The 21,056-nt window shown below is 66.2% G+C and overlaps 1 protein-coding gene across 8 annotated transcripts in view; it reads right to left on the bottom strand.

Moving 5' to 3' along the window:
* The window catches only part of TNS3 (tensin 3), a 106,308-nt gene that overhangs the window by 55,783 nt on the left and 29,469 nt on the right, over positions 1–21,056 (bottom strand). For 5 of the 8 annotated variants that reach the window (XM_070424858.1, XM_070424860.1, XM_070424861.1 and 2 more), the window contains 3 exons: positions 4,511–4,563; positions 2,942–3,122; positions 155–205 (listed from right to left, as the gene is read on the bottom strand). In XM_070424858.1, the coding sequence (XP_070280959.1) occupies positions 155–205; positions 2,942–3,091 (201 nt within the window). In that variant the 5' untranslated portion in view covers positions 3,092–3,122; positions 4,511–4,563. Of the gene's footprint in view, positions 1–154; positions 206–2,941; positions 3,123–4,510; positions 4,564–14,209; positions 14,229–17,358; positions 17,404–21,056 lie in introns of those variants that run through there. The other 3 variants (XM_070424866.1, XM_070424867.1, XM_070424857.1) reach the window with 3 other exon arrangements.

Raw genomic sequence — 21,056 nt, 5'->3', positions numbered from 1 at the left:
TTTCAGGCAGAAACAGGTTAACGTGAAGAGGTCGCCGCGGACACGCGCCCGACCCCCGCCATCGAGTCAGGTCGGGAGCGAGCGGCCGGGCACCCGCGGGACGAGCACCCTGAGACACAGCACGACGTGGAGGGCGGGGCGGGGGCGGGCGCACCTTCCGGTTGAGCCTGGCCAGGTCGTATCTCTTCTCCGAGAGGTTCAGCACCTGCGGAGGGGAGACGAGGAGTCGGACGCGCTGCCCACGCGCTGGGTGCGGTGGAGGTGTCACAGAGGGTGACGTGCACAGGCGTGTCGTCGTCACAGAATAAAACCAACACGCCAGGCTGGGCCCACGACCCGGGCTCCCTGGGGAGGGGCCGCACGGAGGGGCTGTCCTGCCCGGGCTGGAGGCCAGGCCCGCGAGCGCCAGAGTGTCACAGAGGACCCGCCGCGTCACGGAGAAGCAGGCAGGGACCAGCCACCCCGCCCCCCACCGTCTCCTCCCCCTCCCCCTCCCCTCTCAGGAGGACAGCCGAGCAGCACCGGCCGAGTGCGGGGAGCCCGGGAGAGGCTCGGAGGGGCTGACACTGGCAGGGGGCTGCCCAGGGCCAGGCGGGCCGTGGGGGTGCCTCTACCGGAACGGGCTGCCCCTTGGGCCCTGGACGTCACCCACCGGCCGGCCGAGGCGTGGTCTGTGGGTCCTGAGGCTGTGTGTCCCCTGTCCAATCAGAGGACATCACCCAGGTGTCCCCGGGAGAGCGAGGGCACCGGGTGTCACTCAGGGTTGTATGTGACACCCACATGTCGCCTCAGTTTCAGAAAGGTCCTTGTCCCCAAAGGCAGGGCCCCCACCCACCCCAACCACTCTGCTGGGGCGGGGGGGGGGGGGTGTCTCTGGACCCAGCGAGGCTGCACCCATCATGAAGGTGACCCCTCCAGACCCCAGACCTCCCGTGGGGAGGGGACTCAGAGCCTGGCCTGGGGAGAGGAGGGAGCGAGACACGGAGGGCGGGTGACAGCCCAGGTGGCCACAGCTCTCCCTGCCGTGGCCGGGGGACAGCGTGGCCGGGGGACCAGGGAGAGTGTGACCAGGGAGAGTGTGACCAGGGAGAGCAGCGGGTTGGGCAAGGGGGCAGGGCCTCCCCCTGCAGCACTAACTGCTGAGCGGCCTCCCGCCTGCGGGGCTCAGTCCTCCCAGGAGGCTGATAAGGACCACGAGACAGTCATGCTCATCCTGGTCGTCAGGGGAGATCATGGCTGCGATTAGGGAGCCTGGGGGCCAGGAGGGGGTTTCACTCAGCAGAGGCCACACAGGACGGGAGCAGCAGGCCACGCCGCACGGGGCGTGTGGACACGGAGGGCCGCACGGGGCGTGTGACATGGAGGGCGGGCCGCATGGGGCATGTGGACACGGAGGGCGGGCCGCACGGGGCGTGTGACATGGAGGGCGTGTGGACACTGAGGGCGGCCGCACGGGGCGTGTGACATGGAGGGCGTGTGGACACGGAGGGCGGGCCGCACGGGGCGTGTGGACACGGAGGGCGGGCCGCACGGGGCGTGGGACACGGAGGGCATGTGACACGGAGGGCGGGCCGAATGGGGCGTGTGACACGGAGGGCGTGTGGACACGGAGGGCGTGGGACACGGAGGGCGGGCCGCACGGGGCGTGTGACATGGAGGGCGTGGGACACGGAGGGCGGGCCGAATGGGGCGTGGGACACGGAGGGCGTGTGGACACGGAGGACGAGCCCAGGACATGGTGGAAACCAGCCTCCCCCCGCAGTCCTGTGCACTCCTCACCCTCACGGTGCGTTTCAGGGGGACGGAACCTCTTCCAGGCAGGCCTGCCCACGCTGGGGAGCCCCACCCCTTCCGGTGTCCACCCTCCGAGGACAAACGTCGCTGCCCACGCGCCCGGCACTCCTCCTTGTAACCAGCGTCTGGTCACCATGACCTGCGGCCGACGGCCCCTCATCACAGCGCCGTCCCCCCGTCTCAGCCAGCAGTGCCTTCTGGCTACGCCTTATCCAGCGTCTCCTGTACCCCCCTCAGCGACCCGTCCCCCCCTCAGCGTCCCGTCCCCCCCCTCAGCGACCCCCGTCCCCCCTCAGCGCCCCGTCCCCCCTCAGCGTCCCCGTCCCCGCTCAGCGACCCGTCCCCCCCTCAGCGACCCGTCCCCCCCTCAGCGTCCCCGTCCCCCCCCTCAGCGACCCGTCCCCCCCTCAGCGTCCCCGCCCCCCCCTCAGCACCCCCGTCCCCTCCTCAGCGTCCCCCCCTCAGCGACCCGTCCCCCCTCAGCGTCCCCGTCCCCCCCTCAGCGCCCCGTCCCCCCTCAGCGTCCCCGTCCCCCCCTCAGCGACCCGTCCCCCCCTCAGCGTCCCCGTCCCCCCTCAGCGCCCCGTCCCCCCTCAGCGTCCCCCCCTCAGCGACCCGTCCCCCCCCTCAGCGACCCGTCCCCCCCTCAGCGTCCCCGTCCCCCCTCAGCGTCCCCGTCCCCCCCTCAGCGTCCCCCCCTCAGCGACCCGTCCCCCCCTCAGCGACCCGTCCCCCCCTCAGCGACCCGTCCCCTCCTCAGCGTCCCGTTCCCCCCCTCAGGTCCCGTCCCCCTCACGCCCCGCCCCTCGGCGCCCCGCCCCCAGCGCCCCGCCCCTCACGCCCCGCCCCCTCACGCCCCGCCCCCTCAGCGTCCCCGTCCCCCTCACGCCCCGCCCCCTCAGCGTCCCCGTCCCCCTCACGCCCCGCCCCCTCACGCTCCGCCCCCTCAGCGTCCCCGTCACCCTCACGCCCCGCCCCCCAGCGTCCCCGCCCCCCTCAGCACCCCGCCCTCCTCAGCGTCCCCGCCCCCTCACGCCCCGCCCCCTCACGCCCCGCCCCCAGCGTCCCCGCCCCCCTCAGCACCCCGCCCTCCTCAGCGTCCCCGCCCCCTCACGCCCCGCCCCCCTCACGCCCCGCCCCCGCTCACCAGGTAGTTGTCGCCGTGCTTGGACCGCAGCATGTGCGTCACCTCCCGCAGGCTGTGCAGGTAGGCCTCCTCGGAGCAGCCCGCGGGGAAGGACACCGCGATGATGCGCTCGGTGACGTAGGTGAGGTCCAGCTCGCGCCCGTCCTCCATGGTGGGGCTCGGCGCCGGCCTAGGGGAGAGGCTGGTGGGCCCGGCCGGGCCGCAGGAGTGAGGGTTGAGGGACGCGGGCCGGTCACAGACACGCAGGCGGCTCTCCGTGCTCGGGGCCGGGGGACACTGCGGGGGCCTCGCGGGAGGCGGGTCGGAGAGCCTGGCCCTGCGCGGCCCTCACCGTCCCCGCTGTCGGCTCAGCACTTGGCAGCTGAGACAAGTGAACGGCAGGGGTGGGTGCAGCCTGGTCGGCAGGTGGCACCCCGGGGCGGGGGAGGGACCTCAGCGCACGTGGAGGGGCTGGTGGGCTCTGGCCCTGGGAGGAGGGGCTGGAGCTGTCACCTGCGGTGAGGACACAGGTGTGAGAGGACGGCGGGGAGGGAGCCGGGCAGGCGCGGCAGCCAGCAGGGGGCGCGGGCGCGGGCGAGGGCGCGGGCGGTGGGACCAGACCTCCCATCCCTGTGCTGGGGGGGCCGCGCTGGGCACCCAGGTCTGCAGGGGCGTGTGGGACGGAGGGAGAACGTCCAGGGGAGAGGTGCGAGGTCACCCCGCACGGTGGCAGCCACAGTGAAGCCAGAGGATGGGGTGTTGGGGGCAGGTGAGTCCAGCTCGGCCAAGGCTGCGGCCACCAGCTGTGCGGTTTGTGGCCACTTTCGGTCTATTTACTACCCTCATTACCCGAGTTTCTCTCTTCATTTTGGAAAAATACAAAAACATACAAAATGGTGTCACAGCCCTGCAGCACCCATCCTCTGGCTCCGACATGAACTCAGCCAGCCTCCCCCCACCCTGCTCCCGCCGGCCCCGAGGGCTCTGCGGGGATCCCAGACGGTGTGTCGTTTCATGGGCAAGTACGTCCGTCTGTTCCTGGAGGACACAGACACCGCGGAGAGGTACCTGCAGCGCCATTTCCGCCCCGGACAGCAGCAGCGGCCCCACCACCCTGGTGTCTGACGTTATTCAAGGTGGACGTGAGCCTTTACCAAGAGGTGCCCCCGCCTCACGCGCCGGCACAGGCACCCATGACTGTGAGCACGTAGGTACGTAAAGGACGTGCCCCTCGCCGTGGCCTCCAGGGCCTCCACACGTGGAGCGCGGGCTGTGGCCGTCCCTCCAGGCTCTGCTCTGACAGAGGCGCGTGCAGCTCGCCGCACACGCCAGATTCCAGTCCGGGGCCCCCAAACCACTCTCACAACACGAGTCTAATTATTAATCGAAAGGCAGTCACGTGCCGGGATCTGGGCGCGAAAGCCGGGAGGCCGCATCCAGACACAGGACGTAAACAGTACCCGTGTCCCCATGAACATTTGCTTTAAAGATCAGAGACCAAGGTGACTGCAGCGCAGACGATCCCAGGCCCAGGCCTCCCGTGGGGTCTGGCCGAGGACAGGGACGCGGGCGGGGCTGGCGGACACTCACCTGGATGGTCGGTGGCAGCGGGGAGAAGCGGACAGCGAGGCGGGCCCCGGAGCCTGCAGAGGAGAGAGCACGGTCACCCCAGGCCTCCAAGCCTGCGTCCACGTCGCACACCCCAAGGAGGGCGCTGGCGGCTACGCCTCGGTTTATCAGGAACGGACGGTCACGCCGGGAGCTGCTGGCTCAGCTCCTCGCCCGGGAGGATGTCCGGCCTATCAGCCATCTCGGCCCCAGGACAAGTGTCACAACTCCATGAGCCACAGCGGGCGGCTCCACACAGGGACAGCGAGAGGCCCCGCGGCAGGGAAGGGCCCCGCACGTGTGACAGCTCATCTCCGCAGACAGGAGGCGCTCTCGGCACAGCGGTGACCACCACTCTCCTGTCAGCGAGCGCTGGGAAGCACTTGGCGAGAACCTACACCTACTTCTCTTTTCGAGCCTGTCCGACGGGAAGGAAGGCTTCGGGGTTTCTACTGCCCCCGTGCCCCTGTGTGTGCCTGCACGCGTGTGTCATGCACCAAGGACGGCAGAGACGGGAGATGCCCCCACAGTCCTCCCCAAAGCCCTTCTCGGCCTGGGCCCCTCTCTCTCCTGCCTCCGGGGACACCCGCACCCTCGGCTCCGCACCCCCGGGACCCTGCTCTGTGGACCAGCCCAGCAGGCGCACAGCTACTGGGTGACGTGGGTCCTGCGAGCAGGGCGCCCAGAGCCCGCCTCCGTGGACGGAGCCCCCTCTCAGACAGGTCGACACCCTCTCCCCTGAGGTCCCCTCGGGCACCTGCTCACTTGGCTCCCACAGGAGGGACAGGGGATGAAACCGGGGCTATTTCAGGGTCCACCAGACACATACTTTCCTGAAATCTTGACAAGGCAACTCCTAAGCCAGCGCCAACCACAGAGGCGTGATCCTGGCCCCCAAACGGAGGCAGGACCGGACGGCGCCCTCCCCCCACCGGCCCCCAAACCCCGCTCGTCCACACAGACTGGGGCCTTCCCTGGCTGACGCGTTCCCTCCAGTCGTCTGGCCTGCGAGGAGGGGTCTGGGCACTGGCTGAGGTGACCACACAGGACGTGTTCTCTGCGGGCCAGACGGACCGGGGCCGGGGGTTCTGATGACAGAGTCCCTCCCTGTGCCCACAGGGTCGCGCCCAGGCTGTGCCGTCGCCCGAGGCCCTGCCCTCACACCTGCACGGCTCAGACCAACTCCAGACAGGGACAGGCTCTGCCCAACAGGACAGAAGGATCGCGGTGAGACGCACGCACACACGGTGCAGAGGCTTTAGGTCTTGTGAGATGTGACCCGAGTCGCCAGCTCAGGTCGGCCCGTCAGCGAGACCGAGCACCAGAGGCCTGGGCGTGCGACTCGGCCCAGGATGTGCCCCGAGGAAGTGCCGGGACCGGCCGCCTCTGCACGGACGGGCTCCCCACACGGCGAGAGCCGGTAGCAGCAAGCACAGCAGCCTCGTCAGCAACACAGGGTCCCGCGGGGTCACCTGGGGGCGGGCGTGCGGGCAGGTGACGCTCGGCCACAGTGCCGCTCCCCGCGGCACTGGGAAGGGCCCGTGACTCACACGCACGCCGGATGACATCTGGACAGACGGCATCGGGCCTCAGTGTGTTTCCGGAATGCTCTGTCGCATTTTTCTTGTTCGTGCAGGTTTGCAGTGTGGACCTGAGCCCATGTGACCATTCCTCAGCAGAGGACAGTGACCCTCGAGGCCTGAGCCACACAAACCATTCCATCCACAGAGGCAGAGCCCAGAGGGCTTCCCAGGCGCTACCCTCGGGGCGGGCGGGGCGGGCAGGCCGGACGCCTTGTCTTGGTCCTGGTTCCCCTTAGACTGTCCGGTCCAAACCCGGACTCGGGCACTCTGTACCCTGGACACCGTCTGCAGAGCAGGGCCCACAGGAGCCAATGCCTCCTCCGCCCACGGGACCTGCTCTCACGTGGCCTCTGGGAACCGAGAGACGGAGAGGAACTGAGCGGAGGAGGAAGTGCTGCATGCGGGTCACTCAGCGGGTAGTGTCCCACGTCAGGGGGCAGGCAGTGCTTCCTGAAGACACACGTGTGCACATGTATGCACACGCACAAGCACACGCACATGCGCAGAGGGCCTGCCACGGGTGTGCATCCTGCAGGCAGAAGGGAGCCCGGAGAGCACAGTCACAGGCAGCACCTGACACCTGTGCCGGGGTCGATGCTACGGCAACACTCCCTTGTCCCCTGCGATGGGTGAGGGCGGCGCCTGGCCTGGTATGAGTCCCCAGTGAGCCAGCCCCTGCCCCTCAGTCCCCCTCACTCTCCGCCCCTGCCCCACAGCCACCCTCACTCTCCGCCCCTGCCCCACAGCCACCCTCACTCTCCGCCCCTGCCCCACAGCCACCCTCACTCTCCGCCCCTGCCCCACAGCCACCCTCACTCTCCGTCCCTGCCCCACAGCCAACCTCACTCTCCGCCTCTGCCCCACAGCCACCCTCACTCTCCGCCCCTGCCCCTCAGTCCCCCCCACGGGCCACTCCCTCCTGCCCCAGGGCCTTTGCACATGCCATGTGGGGCTGGAACGCTCCCACCTCCTGGGCAATCCTCACCTGGTTGACTAACTCCCGACCCTCAGCCTCTCAGCTCAGACAGCCTCTTCCCAGCAAAGGGACCCCGACCCCCCTTCACGTCCCGCTGCCACCGTCTCCTTCACACACAGGCCTCGGCACAGAACGACCCTGGTGTGGGTCCCTGTCCACACTCTGCGTCCCCAGGAAGCCGCCCACCTGCCCGTCTGGCCAGCAGCCCGGCAGCGGAGCAGCAGCCCACAGACCCGGGTCTGCAGCAGAGGGAGGGTCTGGTCATGTGAGAGGCGCAGGGTGCTGTCCGCACATTTCAGGTAAACCCTCGTTCGCCTTCCTTTTAGGGACAGAAAGTCCCCGAGTGGCTGACCAGACGGCATCTCACAGCAGAACGGAAGGCGAGGCTGTAGCAGACGCACCTACGGGGGGGGGCTGGGGCTCATTTAGGAAGAAATGCCCTGGCACAGCCCCTGCTGAGCACCAGTGACAGAGAGATTGGGGAATACCCCCCCTCACCAGCCTGGCTCCCCACGGTGACCCCTGTCTGGGGGGCTCAGCAGCTGTGCCAGCTGGGGTCCCGGTTCCCCACGTTCCCACTAATGCTGTCTCCTGGCGTCCCCGCCTCCCAAGACGGGCCCCCGGCCGGCCTCTGCCAGGAGCGGCCCCACCTGGCTGACGAACTCCTGACCCTCAGCCTCTCCCACCGGCCCCTCCTGCTCACCTGGGGAAGGGGATCCTGTGGCCGCCGGGCCAGAGAGGCGCCAGGCCGGCCCCTGCCGCCCGCCTGCCCGCGCCCTCTCTGGCTTCTGGACGAGAAGCAGCAGATCTCTGGCAGGTGCCACCCCCGGGGTCCGGGGCGAGAAGGCCCGCATTCCGGAGCCGGGAGCTGCGTGCCCCTCTCGGCGAGCGCGCCAGCCCCGACGCCGTGCGAGCCGCGCCGTGGGAAGGAGCAGAGGGGACCTTGCGTAACGTCACCGGAGCCGGCTGACGAGGAAGCAGGCTGCCTGGGGCCCGGCCGCGGGCTCCGGACGGTCAGCGGAAACCTCCGCACATGGTCAGTGTCCCTGGGGGACGGACGTGAGCCCTTTCTCAAAGGCCACGATCAGCGGCACACCTGGAGGCGCCGTTCCGTCATTCCTTCCGCGGACGGGCGTCCCCAGCACGCACACGTCTGCCATCCCAGCACCAGGAGCGAGGCCATCCCCACCCTCTCCACGCCGTCTGCCCTGGGGGGGCACCTGGCCTCCCCGGGACTCAGCTTCCTCACCTGGGACGTGGGCTGAGCCGGGGTGAAAGGAGGAAGCCCGAGAGCGGCTGAGAGTGGCACGGGGCCCGTCCCGAGCGCTAAGCAAACACCAGCCATGAAGCGGAGTGGGGCCGGGCCTGCACTCCGCCTCCTGCATCCCCAGTCCTTTCCCAGGGAGAGCGCGAGCCCCTTTCCCGAGAAGGCGCTGCCTGGAGCTCGGGAGGCGGCCGGTCAACGATTCTCTCCCATCCCTGATGTTTCCATTTCTCTCTTCCTCTCCCAAATCAGCAAAAACGTATTAATAATAATTAAAGAAAGAAGACGCTACCCAGGCAAACGAGAGGGGAGCTAGGTGTGTGTGACTGACCCCAGGTCCCAGAGACGGGGAGGGAGGGGCCTCTGCACCGGCCCGGACCGGACCTTGCGGGGCCGTGGCCAAGCAGACAGAAGGCGTCCCAGAGTGAATTCCCAAACCGGAGCCACCACACCCCGCCCACACGTGCTCCCAGCTCCCCCTCCTGCAGGAAGTGGGGGCCGCTGTGCCACCAGGCAGGCCCACCGGGAGGCGTCAGCTGTCCCTCCTGACAGGACACGACCTCCGTGCGGTTCCCACGTCAGGTCAGTTTCAGTGCACTAAGCGGATCGAGGACGACTGAACAGACGGGGCAGCGTCTCAGCACAGAACTGGAGCTGGAGGTGCCGTCTGGGCACAGGCCTGGGGGTGGGGGGGCGGGTGGCGCAGGCGGACCGGAGGGTGGATGCTCAGATGATCCGTGAGCCTCCTGGCGCTTTCCTAGCGGCTCCAGGAAGCCCAGGCGGTGGTTCTGAGGGTTCACTTGGGGTGCGCTGCTCCAAACTAGGACAGGGGACCCCCAGCGCCCGGACTGAACTCCCCGACAGGGCTGGCGGCGCCTCAAAGGCAGAAGGTGACTCTTGTCTGTTTCAGACACAAACGCTACAGTTTTAAGTGAAAGAAACGGGGTTTAGGAGTCGGCAAGCGAACGGCTACTTCAGCTCAAGAACCAGCCACAAGTTCGGGTCGTTCCTACCCGTCGGGCGCGATGGCTGTGCCCGCGGGTCCCATCCACATCGCTGTCACCACAAGGCGGAGCGTCACGGTCACAGCACAGCCATGCTGCCCAGAGCCACGCTGAGCCACCTGCACCGCTCTCACGGCTCTCCCAGCAGCCAGAGCCGCGACCCCCTCCTCCCCTCCCCGGCTTTGCCAAAAGGGAGCTGAGGCCCAGGCCTGGCGAGGGAAGGCCAGGCACCAAAGCCCCACAGCTGGTGGGCGCAGAGCTGGGACCGGGCCCATCTTGTGCCCAGGAGCCAGGACGGGGCAGCCTCGGCCACAACCCTCCCAGCTGGGCCTTTCGTACTCTCTGCCTCTCGAGTTCAGATGAAAACTGACCACAGTCATAGGGAGGCAGTCGGAAAGTGGGCCGGGTCTGGCCTCTGTGATGGGCAAGTCAGGGAAAAGGACAGATCTTAGGTGGTAACAATGGGGCCGTCTGAAGATCCCTAATCAACCCCTAATCAATCCCTAATCAACCCCTAGTCAATCCCTAATCAATCCCTAATCAACCCCTAATTAACCCCTAATCAATCCCTAATCAACCCCTAATCAATCAACACCTAATGAATCCCTAATCAATCAACACCTAATCAACTACAGTTGTGCTGTCCTGGGGTCCAGGACAGCATCTTACGCTCATGAGAGCCACAGAGCATCCAGCACTACAGTTGGGCCATTTTCAACTGTGAAAGCACCAACAAAAAGCACAAAAACACACGCTTAGCGGCTGCTCAGGAGCCGATGCTGCCGTGTTAGAAAACAACGCGTCACGCCTGCGTCTCATGCTGATGAACTAACCCAGCGGGTTTGGGGGTCTTTCCAGAGTCACTAGCCTGGAGGCCGCACCTGGCCGGGGCCCTGAGCCACAGGGACGGCCGTGGGCTGGGCCGGCCCCGCTCCGTCTTGGGTCCGCTTCCTACAGCCGGATGATCTGCATCGGGGCCCAGATATGGCTGCCCAGTCTCCGTAGCGCGTCTCTCCCGCTCACTCGCGGGCGTTCTTCCTCCTCCCCCTGCTCCTCGCCCAGCAGGTCCCCCTCTCGGGTCTGAGGAGCCCGGGTCAGGTCAGGTGCCCTGGCCTGCTCCTCCCGCCGGTGGTGGGGGGGCCTGGGCTTGGTGGCTACGGGCTGGGCCGAGGGCAGCCCCTTCCTGAGGCCCGTGACCGGCCAGCTTCCTTCTGTGGTCACGGGGGGGACGGCAGGGCATGGCCGAGGGGGATCTGAAACTTGGCGCGGCCCCGCTCTGCCCCCTCAGCATGTGTCACAGGAACTCCTCGCTACGGAAAACCTCGCGTCAACGTTTAACCCGAGGGACGTGCAGTGCAGGGAAGGAGGCGAACGCTCGGCTGCTCTCCTTATGCCCCAGCTCTCAGGACTCGCCGCCGGCACCGCCCACGGTGGCTGAGGGAGTTGGGCTGCTTTCTGTTTTTTTTTTCTTTTCTCGTCTTTTTTAAAAATATATTTTTATTGATTTCTGAGAGGAAGGGAGAGGAAGAGAGAGATAGAAACATCAATGATAAGAGTCAACCATCGGCTGCCTCCTGCACACCCCCTACTGGGGATGGAGCCCACAACCTGGGCATGTGCCCTGGACCAGAATCGAACCCGGGACCCTTCAGTCTGCAGACCGACGCTCTGTCCACTGAGCCACACCGGCCAGGGGGCTGTTGATTAAAGTACTTTCGAAAGTCTATTGTTTAGACCAGAAAAGGATGCCTTGGCCCAAAGTCACAACGCTGATGGGTGCTGCTGCAGGTTCAGGCCATGTCACCACCGAGGCTCGACCCCAAGCCCAGGGCCAGGCCAGCGGGCTCCCCACCTGGGTGCCCGGAGAGGCTGGGGGAGACGCCCGCTGGCAGAAATGCACAGGGCCCAGAACCACACCCCTCTGCCCAGGGGAGTCTCGAAGGGGATAGTTCTCATGAGGACGGGCTTCTTGTGTTCACAGAGCTGCTTCCTCACCCTCCGGGGCGTAAGGGCAGTGATCCCCGTTATAAACGCCGCCGAGGAGGGAAGCGAGACTAAGCACAGCCTCCCCCCACTGCTCGGCGTCAGGCTTTCAGAAGGGCCCTGCTCAGTGGCCGAGACTTGTATTTTGGTGGGGGGACAGGCCGCTGTGTGCGTGTCCAATCAGTGCCTCTCTTGCAGGTAAAAGGCCCTCATATCTGAATGCTGTGCGGATCTGAGGCCTGTCTTGACCTCGACTTGCAACGCTGCCTCTGACCCAAGGACGGAACAGAGCAGGCGATTCAGCCGTGAGCACCTGCGGCCGGAGGTTAACCATTAGCCAGGCTCCGCGCTGCCCTGGCACCAGCCGACACCGGACGAGCGTGGCCTGCACAGTTCCCCCCGCCCCCCAGGCGTCTGGCTGCCACCAAACACGGCCGTGAAGAGGTGGCCGGCGGGGGAGGCCGGGCCGGCACGGTGGCGGCTTCTCTCCATCTACAAGGGTTTCCTTCTCAGGGGGTCAGACACGAGGAAGTGGCCAGGAGTTCCCGTGAAGGGAAACCGAATGTGCCCGTCTTTCAACCGCCGCCTTTCCCAGAAGTCCCGGCACCTCTTACCCGCCAACACGGACAAAAGCCCGGAGGTGCTGCTCCAAGTGGGAGGGGCGGTGGGAACAGCGGCCTGCGGTCAGAGGCGCAGGTGCCGGCTTCCTGGGAAACCCAGGCCGCCGGGGCCAAGGTCAGGCCTCCTGCAGCCGGAACCGGGGGCCTCTCGGGAACGGCCTGGGCTCCGGCCAGGGTCCCGCCGTCTTCACTCCCACAGGGATGGAGGGTCCCTGCCTTCTCGCCAGCACGTGGGCTCAGAGGCGGGCTCTCCCGTGGGGGGAGCGGCGCCACGGCTCTGCCTCACGCCTGCCCACCTTCCTACACATGACCTGCACCGGTCCCTGCCTCCGGAATCTCAGTGCTCACCCTCCTCACCGGCCTCTCCATGTCCTCCGTGGCCTCCCGGGCGTGCAGGCACACCCACACATACGCTATCCATGTACCTACGCACAACACTGTGCAGACACGCACGCACACCACACCCACCCACGATGCATGCATGTACGTACCATAGGTACATGCAGGCACACATGGATGCGTGTACGTGTGCACACACGGTGCAGGGTGCACACAAAGGTGCAGCTGCCAGAGCTCAGCGGGGCCTCCGGCCTCGGGGTAACCTGAGCCCTGGTGTCACCTTTCACAGCGGCCGCCCTTGTCCTCACTCCCATTAGACAACAGGAGCGCAGCCACCAGCTCAGGAAACACGGGCTCGGATTTCAGAGCGATTCTTAGACAGCCTCCTCCCGCGAGAAACCACAGGCCCCGCCAGGTGAGGGCCTGCACCTGCGCCCTGGCTGGTGGCGCTGCCCCCCCCCCCCCCCCATGTTGGGGCCACAGCCTCCTCCAAGGACGAGGCCACCTGGAAACAGAGGACTCAGCCTGGACGAGAGCTGACCCCACGGCAGCCCATTGTGTGCCCGCGGTCATGCCCGTGCCTGTCTCCTGTGAGCGCCCACAGGGAGGCACACACATGTAAGCTTAGAGACCGCCAGGGCATGCGTGACTCCATCATGGGGGCCGGACCACCTCCCTGTCCCTCAGATCCGTCCCCTAGAAGCACAGGCAGCTGCTGGGACCACGGTCCACAGGACCCACACACGTGACTAACAGGCAACTGGCCACCAGCTGTCCTGTCCTCCCCGCGGCCTCCACGCCACAGCCGCAGGAAGCCACACGCCCTGACGCGGTCGAGTCCCTCAACCAACCCCTGGGCTCCCCCTGGGCCCGGCTGAGGACCGGACCAGGCCCGGCCATGTCACCCCCCACACCCGTTCCCACCTCACCAAGACCTCCCGAGAATAAACGAGGCCCGAGGCCCAGGCACCAGCCCCGACACGGGCACCGAACACCCACTAATTCCTCTCAAGCTCCACGGACGGAGCCGCAGGGCTTGTCCTCACAGGTGACCCTTCCCTTGACTTAAAAATGTGGCAGATGAAACCGCAGACGCAGCACAGCAAAGCCTTTCTCCCCAGCGGCTGCCCACCCCGCTGCGGCCCCTGGGCCGTGACCTCGGGGAGCCCTGGCAGCCCCACTGTTCCTGTCTCAGCTGGCTGAGCTGAGGCGACCTGGGCAGGAGGCTAACCGGGTCAGACATGAGTGCTCCGTGACGGTCACGAAGGAAGGAACAGAAATGGGAGCTCCAGGGGCCTCATCTGGCCCCACCCAAACCGGGGAGTCCCAAGGTCACCTCTGGGGCGTGGGTGTCATTCGTCCAAAATGCGGGGCCCAGGTACTGGAAGGTTCTGGGCAGGAGAGGGAAAGGCTCGGTGCTTTCTGCCCTGGGGGGGGCGGGCCTGGGACCAAAGCTCCTGGGCCAAGTGGGAGCGCCCGGGTAGGGAAGGGGAGGGGGGGGGTGGGTACGAGCTGCGGGGCTGCCCACAGCGTAGCCAGGAAGCCGGCCCTGGGAGGGACCCACAGCGGCTGCAGGGAGAACCGGGCCACCAGGCTCAGCACCAGCGACGGAGGCAGGAGGCAGGCAGATCCCACCTGGATTCTGCGCCCGCCGAGGGCAGGTGCCGGGTCCGGGGAAGTGGGGACACACCTGCCCGACGCCCTGGAGAGCGCGGACGCACCCACCTCCTTCCCGCCCAGGGCGGCAGGGAGGCCCCCGTGACTCCCTTTCCACTGTAACCGGAAACAGGGCCCTCAGGGACCCGTCCCCAAGGTGCACGGGCTCTGCCGGCACCGCCAGCGGGAGGCAAAGGCAACCCCCAGGGCCCGCGACATCCAACCGGCCTTTCCCCTAAAAGCCAACGCGCCCAACTGTGTCCCGGCGTCCGCCTTCGGTCCCCGGGGAGGCGGCGTTTGTCCGGCTTCCTGTTCCCGAGCCACGCGTGGCAACAGTGCGCCCGTATGTGTTGCCCCGACAGTGGGCACGGGCTCTGCCCAGAGAGGGCGGCTCCAGCTCAGGTAACGGTGCCCTGGGGGCCGGCCCGGAAGGCGGTGCCTACAGAGTGTGCGGCAGGGGGCGGGCCGTGAGGGGCCCGGAGCGCTGGGGGCTGGAATCGCGGCTCCGGTGGGACAGGACGCCGGAGGGAGTGGACGCTCCCGTGGGCCCAGCACCAGGGCCGGCGCGGAGGAGGAGCGAGGACTCGCCTGCCCCAGGGGGAGGAACAGGGTCAGCAGGGGGTCCCCGAGAAAAGCTGGGCGTGATGACGAGCAAGCGAGGCTCCAAAGCTGACCCAGCGCCCAGGCGCAGCCCCACTCTCGCCCTGACGCCCGCCCCGTCCTGAGTTCGCTGCCGGGCGCACAGCACGGAACCGGTCTGCGGTCTGACTAACTGTCCTGTGGCTGCGGGGGCCGCAGAGGCTATTTATAGCTCCCTCGCTACCAAGTTCCTCAAGGAGCCGGCGCACGAGGAGCCGGCACACGGTCATTCCTCTGGACCGGTAATCACTGGGCAGGAGCTGACTCATGCCCTCGTCTGGGGCAGGGGCACTCTGCTGGCATTCGCCCTCTCACTCACTCACATGCTCGCACACACAAGTGTACACACACACACACACACACACGCACACACACGCACACTCATGCAGCAGCCCCTCCCCTCTCCAGAACCAGACTTCTCTGCTGGTGTCACCTACCAACACATGTTCGTGCACAGGTATGTATACACGTGCACACACACATGTACACACATGTGCGTGCACAGCCATGCACAGGTATGTATACACGTGCACACACCCAGAAGCCCCTCCGTTTTCCAGAACCGCTGGCTTCAGCTCACTTCTCCCCCTGGGAGGCCCGGCAAGCAGGACCCCGCTTTCTGTGTGTCCTCAGATCCGGGGACATTAACGTTGGGGGAGACAACACGTGGGCAAACGAAGGTGACACAGAGAACAAAACAAACAGAAAACCAGGGGCTTTGGAGACACGGAGCCGGCAGCGGACGCGGACCCGCAATAAGGGAGCCCCGGGGTAATTCCACCCGTCAGCACCCACTCGGCCACGTGTGTGTGGCGCCACAGAAGGAATCGGGCCCTGCTCTGGAGAGATCCTGGCCTGGACGCAGGCCATGGAGTCTTGCTCAGCCACAGGAGGAAGTGAGCTGTCGAGCCTCGAAAAGAAATGAGGAAGCTTGGAGGCATGTGACTTCGTGGAAGAGGCCATCTGGCGAGCCTACGTGCTGTGTGACTCCAGCTCTGGGACGTCCTGAAAAAGGCAGAACCAAAGGCCCGGGACCAGGGGCCGGGGGTCAGGGGTCAGAGGGGAGGAGGGGGCAGGGAGCACAGGAGTCTCGGGTGGTGAGCGTTCGGTGACACCGTAACGGTGGACACCTGTCATCATGCAGTCATCCGAACGCACAGAAGGCACAGCTCCTAGACCAGCCCTGAAGCAACCGGGGCTCTGGATAGAAATGTATGGACAAAGCGCCCAACCCAGAGTCCTGGCCGGCTCATGGGCTAGAGCATCCGCCCCCCGATCCTCCAAGGTTGGGGTTTGACCCCCCGTCAGACACACACAAGCATCAGCCAATGAGTGCAGGAGTGCGTGGAACAACAGGTCGGCGTTTCTGTCCCCCTCTCTCTGGAATCTATTAAAAGATTGTTTAAAAAGAAAAAAGGATGCGCAACATGAAGACTGCCTCCCACGCACACGCTGCTGAGGGCTGACTGGGGTGTGGGTGTGGGACTCGGTGCCATCTGCCCAGTTGCCCTGTGAATCTAAACGTCAAGTCTGTCAGTTACGTGTTCAGCTCATTGTCGGGACGGTTTGTGGAGGACGGATGGAAAGCGCTATGAGATCTCAGCTGTGATATCCAAACCACGGCCACTAGGGGCGCAGTGTCCTGGGCCCCGCCGTGCCCCCTGCGGCCAGACAGCCTGGTCCGAGTGTCCCCGAGAGCGCCCCTGGGGCCCCGAATCGCTCGGGCCCCGCACACACGGATCCCGCCCACTCGGAGCAGAGCCCCGCACGCCGATCGGGCCACCCCTCACCGGCCCGCACGTCTCCTCCCGGCCAGGCACCGGTTCCTCACAGCGATAAACAGAGCGACACGCACTCAGGGAGGGACGTCCACCACCACAGACTTAGGGGCCTGGCTCGGGCTGGGGGGCCGGGTCCCCAGCTCAGCCAGGGCCTCCCCGTCCAGAGGCGAGATCACACCGCCTGCCCGTGCGCAGACACTACGTCAGAGAGACCGCCCCCGGGAGCCACCTTGCCATGAACGTGCACACGAGCTCCCAGCGAGAAGGGACGTTGGGGGGTGGCCAGTGCCAGCCAAGGGAGAGCCAGCATTACATCAGCAGCTGCACACGCCGGACCGAGAGGCCGCAGCAAGCGGACGCACGGCCTGTGTTCCCTCCTCACAGCTCCACCAGGTCCCAGGACGGGGCCCACGTGGGAACGGCCAGGTTTCTGTGTCCCGACTCCGTCCTTCGAAGGAGGAGGAAGGCAGCGACAGCGTGACCGAGCCACGGAGGGGCCGGGACACACGCCTGTCGTCACCGGGCCTCGGGCTGCAGGTCCCGGTACTCAGTGTCCCTCCGCTGACCACAGGGGCCGAGCGCCCCTCCCCCGGCCGTGACCCCACCCCTGCCTGCGGCCCCACCCCTCGGGGCCACTTCCTTAGCCTGGAGGCACCATGGAACTCCCCGAGGCGGTGTCAGGGTCCGGGAGCTCAGGCCGAGTGCTCACCCTCCCTCCCCTCCGGCTCCGCTCACAGGCCCCGAAGGCCCCCCGGCCTCCTGCTGCGCTGAGTGGGTCATGTCTAGGCTGCTCGGCCTCCCTCCCGGCAGGAAGGACCAATGGACACTTCTTCACGCGGGCTCTGCAGGCTCCCATCCCCCTCCTGACGGAGCTGAAGACGCACGCAGCCACCACCACGTGCTCTGCCCGCCACCATCCAGCCACGCGGCTGCCCCTCCCCGAACGCGAGGAGGCAGGCCAGGCCCCGCCCCTGGGCACACTCACAGATTCCCAGGTCACCGCCGGGCTGGCACTGTGTCTTCCGGTCACCTCAACCCCTCACCCCGTCCTGCGCCTGGGGCACCGCGTCACACAGGGGCTGCTCCAGGCAGATCCAGGAAGGAGAGGGGACTCGGCTGGGTCCAAACTCCACGCGCCTCCCCACAGGAGCGGCTCCCTGGGCAGCAGGAGCCCCCGGGGAGGGGGAGGGAGAGGTGACGATGGGGCAGGCAGGGCCTAAGGGAGGCTTGAGGCCCCAGAGCCTGGTCCGGGTCACTTTATGGCCTTCTTGTGGCTCCACGTGGGGCCCCGTCACCGTTACCAAGGGCGACCGTAAACAAACAGGCTGCACCCAGCCGCACCTGCTGACGTGGCACCTGCCGCCGCTGGTATCAGCAGCCTTTCCCACAGCAGCAGGCGGCCAGGGGGACAGGCGGACAAGGGGACAGGCGGACAGGTGGCCAGGCGGATAGATGGCCAGGTGGGCAGGCAGACAGATGGTCCAGTGGACAGATGGTCCAGTAGACAGATGGATAGGTGGATAGGTGGATAGGTGGACAGGCAGACAAGGGGACAGGCGGACAGGAGGCCAGGGTGACAGGTGGACAAGGGGACAGGTGGCCAGGTGGGCAGGCAGACAGGCGGACAGATGGTCCAGTAGACAGGTGGATAGGTGGACAGGTGGATAGGTGGACAGGCGGACAGGCAGACAGGACAGAGGGGCCTCGCACCCGGGGCCATTGTGCCTGGGAAAGGGAGCATGTGGCTGTGTGTCTGGCTGTGTGTCCATGTGACCACGTCTGTGTGTTTGCACGGGTTTGGGTGATGAGAGTGCGTGTGGGGCGTGCGGTTGATCGTGGACGACTGCAACCTCAGAGAGTGAACCCGTGGTTACGGGGTCGACTGGACCCTGAACCACAGACCCAGCTTCCGTGGCCGCCGTTTCACAGTAAACCCTCCTGTGGGCGAGCGGGCGACGACCAAGCCTTCCCACCAGTTCCTCTGAAAGCCACGCCCGCCATCGTGTGGGTCACGTGGACGAGCGCCCGGAACCCCCAGACCCCACGGACCCGAGGCGGAGCCCTCACCCTTGTGCACGTGTCCACACGCAGCCACGACAGCCACAGACGGGCTCACGCCGACCTCAGCACGGCTGCCGGAACGAGCCCTCGACGGGCTGAGCAGCGGGCGTTCACGCCCCAGCCCCACAGGCCTCGCGCCGGGTCAGGAGGCCCAGGGCGGCTCCCCGGGGGCGCAGGCCCTGAGTTCCTGCTCGGAGGCAGCCGTACCCGAGAGCACAGCCGCGGCGCAGGCGGAGTCCCCCTCGCACACGGACCCCGAGGCGGGCGAGGCGCTCAGCTAACTGGGCTAACTCCCCCCATGCAGCGGGGGGAGGGGGAGGTGTGGGACGTGCAGCGCAGCCTTAGAGGCAGGCACCCCGAAATGGCACCAGGACCTGCCCGCGGCCACAGAGCATCTCAGGGGGGGAGACCGGGGCCACCACAGGCCTGGGAGGCACTCCAGGCCACACCCAGTCACCAGGAGGGGGCGGGCACAGCCATGCCGGACCTCGGTGTGGCCCTCTGACCTGGGGGGCGGCCATGAGGCAGAGGGTGTCTGAGGGTTGGCGGGCGTGGGTTCGGGCCCTCGCCCCGAGGAGGGGCTGCAGAGGCCCCCCACCACAGCAAGGCCTCCCGCCCACAGGGGGCTGGGGGACAGTGGGGGGACGGCAGCACAGGCGTGGCCTGGCCAGAGCTAGAGCGCCCCCAACACCGCCGGGAGCTTCCTGCCCCTGCCTGGCGGAGGACGGAGGAAGGACATCCCCACCTGGTGACTCAGGAAGAACCTGCTGGGGACCCCATGGGGCAGGTGCTGTCACCCCTGCTCCGCAGAGGGAGGAGCCGAGACCCGGGGTCCTGTCGCCACTCGAGCCGGGGCCTGTGCTCTCACCCGAAGCCCCTCCGTCTCCCGAGACTCTACGAGCCTGAGCTCAGGGGCCTGCACAGGCGGCGCCCAGGACCCAGCTGCCGGGGGACCAGCTGCGCCCGCCGGCTCCAGGGGCGGCGGAGCGTCTATGGGCCTCTGTTCCCCAGGGCACGTCAGGGCTTGGGAATGAGAGGGGCTTTCTCTCCCGCGTGGAAGCTGCATTCTCAGAGAAATGAATACGGCACCCCCCCCCCCCCCCCATCTAATAAAAGCGAAAGCTTATCTGCCTCCCAGCCAACTGCCAACTCCTGCGGCTACAAACGGCACAATCAGTGATAGCTAAGGCTTCTGGAACATTCTTCGAATCAAAGAATTCAATCCCCTAAGTGGTTGGCTGGGCCACCTTTAAGAAATGGAGCCACCAGCAGTGGGCTCGGGTCCGCGGCCACAGGTCAGGGCGGCCGGGCAGCAATACCATCACGGGTATGTACACCCACACCCACACAGGCACTGCCACGCACTCACACGTGTACACCCACCCCACACAGGCACTGCCACGCACTCACACGTGTACACCCACACAGGCACTGCCACGCACTCACACATGTACACCCACACATGCACGCACACACATCCACAGTCACACGCTCACACACCCACACCCACACAGGCACTGCCACGCACTCACACATGTACACCCACACATGCACACACAAACATCCACAGTCACACACTCACACATGCATACCCACACATGCACTGCCACGCACTCACACATGTACACCCACCCCACACAGGCACTGCCACGCACTCACACGTGTATACCCACACAGGCACTGCCACGCACTCACACGTGTACACCCACCCCACACAGGCACTGCCACGCACTCACACGTGTATACCCACACAGGCACTGCCACGCACTCACACGTGTACACCCACACAGGCACTGCCACGCACTCACACGTGTACACCCACACAGGCACACACACACATCCACAGTCACACACTCACACATGCACACACACACATGCACTGCCACACACTCACACATGTACACCCACACATGCACACACACACATCCAGTCACACACTCACACATGCACACCCCTACAGGCACTGCCATGCACTCACATGTGTATACCCACACATGCACACACACACATCCAGTCACACACTCACACATGCACACCCACACATGCACTGCCATGCACTCACACATGTACACCCACACATGCACACCCACACATGCACTGCCACACACTCACACATGCACACCCACACATGCACTGCCATGCACTCACACGTGTATACCCACACATGCACTGCCATGCACTCACACATGTACACCCACACATGTACACACACACATCCAGTCACACACTCACACATGCACACCCACACATGCACTGCCATGCACTCACACGTGTATACCCACACATGCACACACACACATCCAGTCACACACTCACACATGCACACCCATACAGGCATTGCCATACACTCACACGTGTACACCCACACATGCACTGCCATACACTCACACGTGTACACCCGCACATGCACACTCACACACATCCACAGTCACACACTCACACATGCACACCCATACAGGCACTGCCATACACTCACACATGCACACCCACACATGCACTGCCACGCACTCACACGTGTACACCCACACGTGCACACACACACATCCATAGTCACACACTCACACATGCACACCCACACATGCACTGCCACGCACTCACACATGTACACCCACACATGCACAC

Source organism: Myotis yumanensis, unplaced genomic scaffold, assembly GCF_028538775.1.
Source record: "Myotis yumanensis isolate MYYU_CA2020_CCGP unplaced genomic scaffold, mMyoYum1.0.hap1 SCAF_9, whole genome shotgun sequence".
Lineage (NCBI taxonomy): Eukaryota > Metazoa > Chordata > Mammalia > Chiroptera > Vespertilionidae > Myotis > Myotis yumanensis.
This window is presented reverse-complemented; position numbering and strand designations above follow the sequence as displayed.